This window comes from Herpailurus yagouaroundi, unplaced genomic scaffold (genome assembly GCF_014898765.1).
Source record: "Herpailurus yagouaroundi ecotype Mexico unplaced genomic scaffold, PumYag 63441, whole genome shotgun sequence".
NCBI lineage: Eukaryota > Metazoa > Chordata > Mammalia > Carnivora > Felidae > Herpailurus > Herpailurus yagouaroundi.
This window is the reverse complement of record NW_024416966.1, coordinates 1-8,970: the sequence shown is the minus strand read 5'-3', so window position 1 is coordinate 8,970 and position 8,970 is coordinate 1. Positions and strand designations below refer to the sequence as shown.

At 62.6% G+C, this 8,970-nt stretch overlaps 2 protein-coding genes across 2 annotated transcripts; one reads left to right on the top strand and one right to left on the bottom strand.

Moving 5' to 3' along the window:
* Positions 1-4: 4 nt before the first annotated feature.
* HGH1 (HGH1 cochaperone) lies at positions 5-2,755 on the top strand (the record flags this gene model as incomplete). The annotated part of the gene is made up of 6 exons (XM_040466578.1): positions 5-393; positions 466-566; positions 668-766; positions 980-1,071; positions 1,164-1,286; positions 1,370-2,755. Coding segments are annotated over 6 exons (981 nt in total), but the record flags the coding sequence as incomplete, so codon positions are not given.
* On the bottom strand, positions 1,594-6,526 carry LOC121024332 (testis-specific serine/threonine-protein kinase 5-like; the record flags this gene model as incomplete). Its single annotated transcript, XM_040466579.1, is given in 11 exon segments — positions 1,594-1,621; positions 2,897-3,014; positions 3,101-3,235; positions 3,680-3,795; positions 3,884-4,013; positions 4,268-4,323; positions 4,428-4,633; positions 4,832-4,981; positions 5,263-5,374; positions 5,511-5,633; positions 6,443-6,526. Coding segments are annotated over 11 exon segments (1,258 nt in total), but the record flags the coding sequence as incomplete, so codon positions are not given.
* Positions 6,527-8,970: the final 2,444 nt, after the last annotated feature.

Genomic DNA, 8,970 nt, shown 5'->3' with positions numbered 1-8,970 from the left:
CGAGCTGGCCGCGGCCCCGGCCCCGGCCCCGGCGCGCGACGCCGCTCGCGCCCTCGTCAACCTCGCTGCCGAGCCCGGCCTGCACGAGCCGTTGCTGCAGGCCGAGCCCGAGCTGCCTGCCCGCCTGCTGGGCCGCGCGTTGGATCCACAGTGGCCCTGGGCCGAGGAGGCGGCCGCCGTGCTGGCCAACCTCAGCCGAGAGCCGGCGCCGTGTGCCGCGCTGATGGCAGCGCTGGAGGTCGCGGAGCCGGGGGAGTCAGGCCTGGGGCGGCTGGTGCGCGCGCTGTGCACGCCTGGCTACAACGCCCGCGCGCCCCTGCATTACCTGGGGCCAATGCTCTCCAACCTCAGCCAGCGTCCCGCGGCGCGCGCCTTCCTGCTGGACCCCGAGAGGTGAAGCCCGGGGCTCCCGCGGGGAGGGGGTGGAGGTGAACAGGGATGGCACTGAGCGATCCCTTCCTTCAGGTGCGTGGTCCAGCGGCTGCTGCCCCTTACCCAATTCCCAGACTCCTCCGTGCGCCGGGGAGGGGTGGTGGGGACTCTCCGAAACTGCTGCTTCGAGCATCGTGAGTAGGGGTGGGGGTGTGGCGTTTGGGGGGATGGGACGGAGAGATGGCCTTGGGGCCCCGCTAGACTGACCCCCGTTCCTGTTCCCCCTCCCCCCCAGGACACCACGAGTGGTTGCTTGGGCCCGAGGTGGACATTCTCCCTTTCTTGCTGCTGCCCCTGGCTGGCCCCGAGGACTTCTCCGAGGAGGAGATGGAGCGTGAGTGGCTTGGGTGGAGCCTCAGGGTTCGCTGGGCAGAAGGGGACGCCAGTGGCGGGGGGTGGGGGGGGTCGGGGGGGAGAAGATGCCCAGGGCTTGACCTGGCTGAAACCTTCCAGCCAGGGAGTTGCTGAGCACGAATGGGGCTAACCCAGGTTGGGTCTGGCCTGATGCCTGGTGCTGGCACCCAGTGGCTCGCACACACACCCCTAGGGCTGCCTGTTGACCTGCAGTACCTGCCGCCAGACAAGCAGAGGGAGCCTGATGCCGACATCCGAAAGATGCTCATTGAAGCCATCATGCTGGTGAGCAGAGGCCCTGCTGTATTCATGCCGGCTCCTAACATGCCACACACGCGCGGCACGCTCATATCTGGATAACCTTTGCCCTCTCTCAGCTGACAGCCACAGCACCTGGTCGGCAGCAGGTGAGGAACCAGGGAGCCTACCTGATCCTGCGTGAGCTACACGGCTGGGAGCCGGAGCCCGACGTGCGCGTGGCCTGCGAGAAACTCATTCAGGTGGGTGCGGGGTTGGTGGGGAAGGGGGAGGGATGTCCGCGGTGCGCCAGCCCCAGCTGCTCACCTGCCTCCCCTGCTGGCAGGTGCTCATTGGGGATGAGCCAGAGCAGGGCATGGAAAACCTGCTGGAGGTGCAGGTGCCTGAAGACGTGGAGCAGCAGCTGCGGCGGCTGGACCGCCAGGAGCAGGAACAGCACACCCGGGAGCGGTCAGAGGAGCTGGCTCCGGAGCCACGAGCTGGAGGGGCTACACCGACCTGAGCTCCGGGCCTTCCCGCAGCCAGCTGCGGGCCTCTGGGTCTCCTTGCTCAGAGGTTGTTCCCTGCCGAGAGGTCTCTAGGGTGAATGTCCGATACGCCCGGGAGGGCGAGGGGACCTCTTTGTGCCCCGTGACTTCCAGCAACTCCGGTCGCTTGGAGCAGCGCTGGTCAGTCAGAGCTGGCCGTGCTCCAGGACTCTCAGGTGCCTCCAGGAAGATGGCTCACGGGCGGGACGGATAAACAGTGCAAGCCTGAGCAGCCCCGGAGGGCACGGTCGAGGTCTGTGCATCGGTGGGCGTCCAGGTATAAGCAGTGCCCTTTGCTGCCAGGCCCACCCCAAGTCCTCTATCCTGGGGTCCTCAACGTGCCCTGCCTGAGACCCAGCCTCAAAGGACTGACCTCGTGAGACTTTCAGCATCAGCCTGTCCTGGGATCTCCTAGGGCTGTGACCCCCTGGCCTGTCCTTGGAGTGCTTGCTGGGCGCTGTGTTCCCATCATTCTCTCCACCTTCCTGCTTGACCTGTGCCCCAGGACGGCCCTCAGCCCCTTGCTGTCTTCTCTGGCCCGCCCTGCTGTGACGTACTTGCTGTCCGCTCTGACCGGGCCCTGTCCTTGGAAGGCTTCCTTGAGCGTCCGAGCCCTTTGCCTGACACACTCAGAGTGTCTCTGTGATGTGCCTGCATCCGCGCTCTTAAGCAGACCTCTCCCCTTCCCGCCCTTTGTCACCTTGGAGCCTCCTATGGGCCCAAGAACCTTGTCCTTCCCCAGCTCCTTGCGTGGTCCCTCAGTTCTAAAGCTGCCACACCAGGCCTGGTAGAGGGTCAGTGTGGCCCTCCCCCTGCCGCGCTCCTTTCCCAGGGCCATCTTTGGCACGGGATTCCAGAGTCCTGGCCTTCCCAGGCCCCTTGCACTCTGGCACTGGAGTGCTGCTGCCGCGAGAGCTCCCAGCACCCCCTCTCCGTGTGTCCTCAGTCCTGGCCCTGCCTGCAAAGCTGGGGGTCCACTCCGGTTCCTCCCGTTGAGGCCGGTCGCTTCGCGGGTGTGAGGTATCTCTTTCCCCTCTGGTACTCTCTGTGGTTTTCCTCTCCTCCCAACTAAAAACGTGGCACGGAGGTGTGTTCTCCCGGGATGGTTCCCCGCGGCTGGTTGCCCTTCCTGCACAGAGACATCCACATCCCCTCCACAAAATAAACGCTTTATCTGGCCTCGCCTCTGCCCACCCACGGCAGGTGGTGCCCAGGCGTGGTCCTGATGGCAGATGTGGAGCTCCGCGATAGGAGCTACCTGGAGGCGCCTACCCCCAGGCTGGCTGTCCTCGCGCTCCAGAGCCCCGGCTGGGCAGAGCCTGCACCTCTTCTTGGGTCGGCCTCTGCGGCCCAGGCGGAGGCCCAGAAGCAGCGCCGGGGGGCGCCGCCTCGGAGGCTCCGGGTCTCTGCCGGGCTCCGAGTGCTCAAGCTTGGCTGGCTTCTCTGCAACCGACAGCAGTGGGGGATCAGGAGGGGCGCCGAGGGGCCAGCCACCTGCCCACACCCCCCTCCCAGGGCCCCCACCCTACCTGGCGGCATCCTGAGCGTGGTGCCAGAGAGCGCGTGCGTGGCGGGCAGCATCCAGCAGTGCGCGGCCACCTGCTGCAGGCCCAGGCGCGCGCACGGGCGAAGCTGCAGCAGGCCCCGGATCAGGTCCCGGCACTCTGTGGGTGAGGGCTCACAGCTGTGGCCTCCCACTGCCCACTCTCTTCCCCCCTCCAGCTGCGTCCATCACCATCAACAACGCTGGCAGCGTAGAGGAGTCAGCCCATTCGGACCCCCCAAATGCCTGGAGGGAGTCAGTGCTTCACCGTCGTGAGATCAGGGCACGGAGAGGGAGGGCAGCGTGCCCTGGGCTGGTGCAGAGCTCGGTGGGGCCGCTGCCTTTCCAAGCAAGGAGTCTGAATCGGGGCGTCCTCTAGCCCAGCTTCCCTGTCCCCTGGTTGCTGTGGTCCATTTACCAGCCTGGGTTGGGGGTGGGGTGGCCAGGTCAGTCTCCCATGCCACTCCCTCCACGCAGCATGACCCTTCTCTGGACCCAGGTCTCTCTTGCCTACTTTCCAGGCCCGAGCTGGGGCTCGGGAGGGACACAGGGTGTCCTCACTCACCTGGGGACACGCCCGGCCTGAAGGTGGGGCCGTGGTGCATCAGGTGCAGCATGCGGTGGGTCTGGTGCTCCTTGAAGGGCGGCTTCCCGGTCACCATGGCATAAAGGATGATGCCCCTGGGGGCACAGGCTCCTCAGGGCGTGCCCCCTCCCCTGCCCTCCCGCGGGTCCTGCCTACGATGGGGTGCCTGCGGGCGCCATTCACAGGCTCCACAGGTCAGCCTGCTCCCCATTGTACTTGCTCATGAGGATCTCGGGGGCTGTATAGGCCACGGAGCCACAGAAGGTGCTCGGCAGCAAGCTCTTGAGGCCCCAATGGCTGGCGAAGCCAAAGTCTTTGCAGTGGGGAAGGGGTGGGGTGGGGTGGGGGTTGGGCACAGGGCAGGCAGTCCCCCAGGTGAGGAGCAGGAGGGCGAGAGAGCGAGGGCTCGGGCGGGATGACTGGGGGGCAGACCTCACGTGTGTAGGTTTCTGCAAGTGCAGCTGTGGGCAGGGGTGGGGCTGGGTCTCCTGGGAGGGTTGAGGGTCCAGCTGGGTCACGAGTCAGGATAATCTAGGGAAGAGCGTAGGGGCTGGGCCAAAGGCTCACCGGTCAGCTTTAGGAGGCCTCGGTCATCTAGGAGGTTATTCTCCCACTTTAGATCCCTGCATGGGGAAGGGGAAGGGCAAGAGGTGCTGGCCCTGGGCTCAGCTGGGTGGCCTCTTGATGCGGGTGTGGGAGCAGGCTGCAGAGGCGGCAGCGCCCTCACCGATGCACAATGCCGGAGCTGCGGCGGTGGGCCACGGCGCCGACGAGCTACCAGAACAGTCTGTGGGCCTCCTCCTCATCCGGCCCCCGGCCGCAGCGGCGGCGTTCCGACACCCAGTTGATGTGTTCCAACAGGTCGCCGCGGGCCGCCAGCTCCAGCACCAAGGAGGAGCGCTGGCTGTTCTGGTAGGTCTCGTACAGCTGCACCTGCCGGGCCCCCACCCACCTGCTGTCACCCAAGGAGGGGCTGTCCGGTGCATCGGATCAGGGTCTCGGGATGGGGCTGAGCCCCAAGCAGAGGGGTCCTGGGTGGAAGAGGGGGTGGGCCTGGGCAGCTGGAATGGTGACGGCTGGCAGCGGGGGGTGGGCAGGACAGGCACAGGCTGGGTCGGGGCCTCTGCCTACCACATCCGGGTGCCTATAGGTAGCATTGAGTGATGATGTTTCACGAGGCAGGAACTTTTGGGAGAACTCCACAGGGGCCTCGGCAGCGGAGATGATCTTGACCGCCACCCGCAGGGGTGGGGGGCGGCCGTTGTGTGTAGACCACAGCCCCTGGAGGGGGACACGGACAGGCCCCATGTCCTTTGTGCACATTGCCCAGCTTGGCTGGGGTGAGGTTGGGAAGCAGCATCCTTGGGGGGCAGTGTTGGCCTTCCCCTTCTTTCCTGGCACTGATGTGTTCAAGGGGTTCTGGAACTGGGAGTAGCCAGCTTGCAGGAGCCTTGGCCTCCAGAGAGGATGCCAGATCAGCAGGAAGGTGCCTCAGCGGGGTTAGGACAGGGCCCACTGGGGCTGGGCTAGAGGGCGGTGGCCGAGCCTGCCGCCCACCTCACCATGGCATGGTGCTTGCCCCGCAGGTCGGAAGCCAGCTTGGTGTTGTGCTGCATGCGCTCACGTGTGGCACAGGCCAGGTAGACTTTGGAGAAGGCCCCAGAGCCAGTCTTCCTGGAAGAGAACAGGTAGCCATTGTCCCTGCATTCACGCACCTGCTCCATGAAGTTTCGCTGGCCCGGCTTTCGCCTGGCACTGCCCTTCACAGGGGGCAGGGTTCCATGGAAGGGGGCAGGGCGGTCCAGCTCACTGCAGGGAGTTGGGGTCAGGGAGCAGGGCTGAGGCCTGACTTGTGTCAGATGGGCTAGGGCGACAGGGCTGAAGGAGGCTGATGGGACCGGGGCAGAGGCCAGGCAGCGACCAGGGCTGAGAGCTTGGGGTGGGAGGCTAACACAGCCGTGGACTGGTGTGGGGCAGGGCAGACTCTGGGAAAGCAGGGGCAGATTCTAGAATGGAGGGTTCTAGAGCTGCCCCTGCATTGTGCCCTCGAAGAGGGGTGTCCTTCTCTCCCCCAGGACTTGCCTTCCCTGAGAACGTCTTGCTGGAACCGACCTTGTCCCCTGTAGGGCCCACTCTTTGTGGGGTGAGAACCCTCGAGGCAGGGTGAGGCCTCTGTGGGCCATCTGAAATGTGACTGGCCACAGGGACCTTTAAAGAAGCTTGTGGGGAGCATGTGGGGAGGGTAGCCACAGGAAGGTAAGCAGGGTCTCTAAGGACGTCAAGAAAGAAAAGGAAGCACAACACATACTAGCAACTGTTTCAGCGAAGCCCCCTCATGCTTTGAGAGGGTACCAAGGTGGCAGCCAGGCGGGCTGCCGGAGAGGCTGAGCCAGAAGGGCATTGGGTGGGAGCCCTCTGGCTTTCTTCTGCTGTGGCCTAGAAGCTTCTCTCACCCAGGCCAAGGTCTACTGCAAGAGGCCTTGCCCCCCAGAACTCTCTGGAGACTTGGACACATCCCCAAGGCAAGCAACAGTCCTGGTCTGAGCCCCCACCTCAAACCCTCCAGCTCTAGGAGACAGTAGCCAACGTGGTCGGCCCTTCTTCCCCTGGCCTCCAGAGTCTTCTCTGGGCACCGTTGCCCTGGGCAGTAGCAGCTAATGTTCCTGAGCACCTGCCTTGTGCCAGGCACTGCCCTAAGGAGTCACAGGAGCTGTGGCTGCCACCTCCCTCAGCCCTGCTTACTGTTCACAGGCCGTGCCCAACATGCCCATCCCATGGTAGGTGTTCACATCCGGGGGCTCAAACCGGATCACCACCAAGTGATTCCTGTTTTACGGGTGACAGTTTGGGCAGTGGAGGTTCAAGCGTGCAGCCTTTCTGCTGTGAGCTAGAGGGCACAGTGCTAGGGGCTGCTGTCCTGGAGACAGCAGGAGAGCCTGGGTCTTGGTGGAGGCTTGGTGAATCTGTGGACTTGACTTGTTCCCCACCGGGATCCACAGCGGTCACAGTGTGCCTGTTGCAGTGAAGGCCTGGGGACGCCCTGGTAGGACGGACCCATTTTCTTATCCCTGTTGGACCAGAGCCGCCTCAGAGTAGGCTTCCGCTTAATATTCCCTTGCCCACCCACCGCCCTTGTTTGGCAAGTTGCCTGCGACATGGAAAATGGGCGGACTAACAGGTTCCTTGCTGACTGAGGGGTAGGAAAGAGAAATGGCTCCTGGTTTCAAGCAGAGGGGCTGTTATTCAGGCGTTAGGTGTTAGCAAAAGGGAAAACCGTGTGGCTCTGGCCAGGGGTGTCTGTGCCTCTGAGTTGCTGCTGTGGAGCCGGGGAACCATGCCCCTCTTAGCTTCCCAATTCCCATCAGTGCCAGAACACAACTGGACGCCAGTGAGAATTGTGAGGAGACAGGCGGGACCCCGCTCTGTCCACCCTCCCTTTGCAAAGTCTTTCCTGCCCTCCCCTCTCTGTACCCTCAGTCATTCGTCAATTCTATGAAATTCATTGAGCACCCATCATGTGCCTGGCTTGGTGCTCAGCACTAGGGAGCAAGTCACAGACATGGGCGTTTCTCTCATAGAACTTCCAGTTGTAGAAAGGAGATTGGCATTAATGTAGGAAAGCTGGGGTGCCTGGGTGGCTCCTTCCGTTAAGCATCTGACTTCAGCTCAGGTCATGATCCACGGCTGGTAGGTTCGAGCCCTGCTTCAGGCTCTGTGCTGACAGCTCGGAGCCCGGAGCCTGCGTCTTCGGATTCTGTGTCTCCCTCTCTCTCTGCCCATTCCCTGCTCGCACTCTGTCTCTCTCAAAAATAAACATTAAAAATATATGTAACGTGGGGCGCCTGGGTGGCTCAATCAGTTAAGCGTCCGACTTCAGCTCAGGTCATGATCTCACAGTTACTGAGTTCGAGGCCTGTGTCGGTCTATGTGCTGACAGCTCAGAGCCTGGACCCTGCTCTGACCCAGCTCAGAGCCTAGACCCTGCTTTGGATTCTGTGTCTCCCTCTCCTCTCTCTGTCCCTCCCCCACTAGTGCTCTGTCTCTCTCTCTCTCAAAAATAAACATTAAAAAAATTTTTTTAATATATATATGTAACGTAATAAAGTCAAATGACAGCTGTGATGTGTGCTGGGACAGCCTGTGCCCTTGGGGCGTGAAGTCTGGCTGAGGCTGGGGAGTGGGGCAGAGCCAGAGGGCCACGCTGGGCACTGGCCATGGGGTTCTGAAGCAGGGCTTGGTAAGGAAAGCGAGTCCTCCAGATGTGAGCTTCCAAAAGGCCTGCCTCCTGCACTGCCCTAGCAACTTCTAGATGCTGTGGTCAGCCCCTCCCCCTTTCACCCAGTGACGGGCTGGAGTGGTTAGTGCTCTTCCTGAGGAGCCAGCCCCCCTCTGCAGAGCACCTCACCTCACCATCAGCCTTCTGGATTCTGTCCCTGTCTTTTGGGTTCCATCCCTGCAACAGAGCAAACTGAATGCCTTCTCTCTTTGGACAAAGAATGTCCCTCCCTGCACTGTTCAGCAGCCACCCTGCCCCAGTGTGTGCAGCAGGGCCCCTACTTTGCACCCCACACCATCACCCACAGCTCTCTGCAGACACAACCTGCTGCAAGATGAAGACATTTGCTGGGCCCTGGATGTTGTGCTGTTGGCCACTTCCTTCCTAAGTCGTTCTTCTCACTTTCTGAGCTTCTGGAACGCCACTCTTTTTTTTTGGGGGGGTTAGACATGTCTACATGATTTCAGCCTTTGAGGGTGTGCAGGTGCCAGTGTCCCTGCCTGGGGTGCAGCTCTCTCCCGGCTTCTTCCCTTCTGAGTCCGAACACACCTCCTTCCACCTGCCAGCTGTGCCGCCTCACAGTGCTTGGTGTGTCTTGTTTGCTTATCACCTATCTGCTCTTCTCTCCAGAGCCCCGGGTCCCCAATGCAGAGACCTGCTCATCTCGTTGGCGGACTAAACGTGCATCTATCTGTTCGCGGAGGAGTCGGCGGCCCCGGGGTCTCTGGATATTTGTTGCGTGTTCAGTGGGTGCATTCCTGTGTGAGAGAAAATAGGGCACGATACTGCTCGTGTGTGTCCAGGTTGGGTCCACCTGGCGTGTGCGCCTGGACAGGTGTACGTTTGCGAGGGGACTGGCTTTGAGCACCGTGACGCGCCGAGCCCGAGTCCCCGGTGCGGCCCCCGGTGCGTTCCCCGGTGCGTGGAGCCGCGTGCAGACATCTCTGAGGTGTCAGTGCCCAAGGAGGACAGGAACAGACTGGGGGAGGAGGCC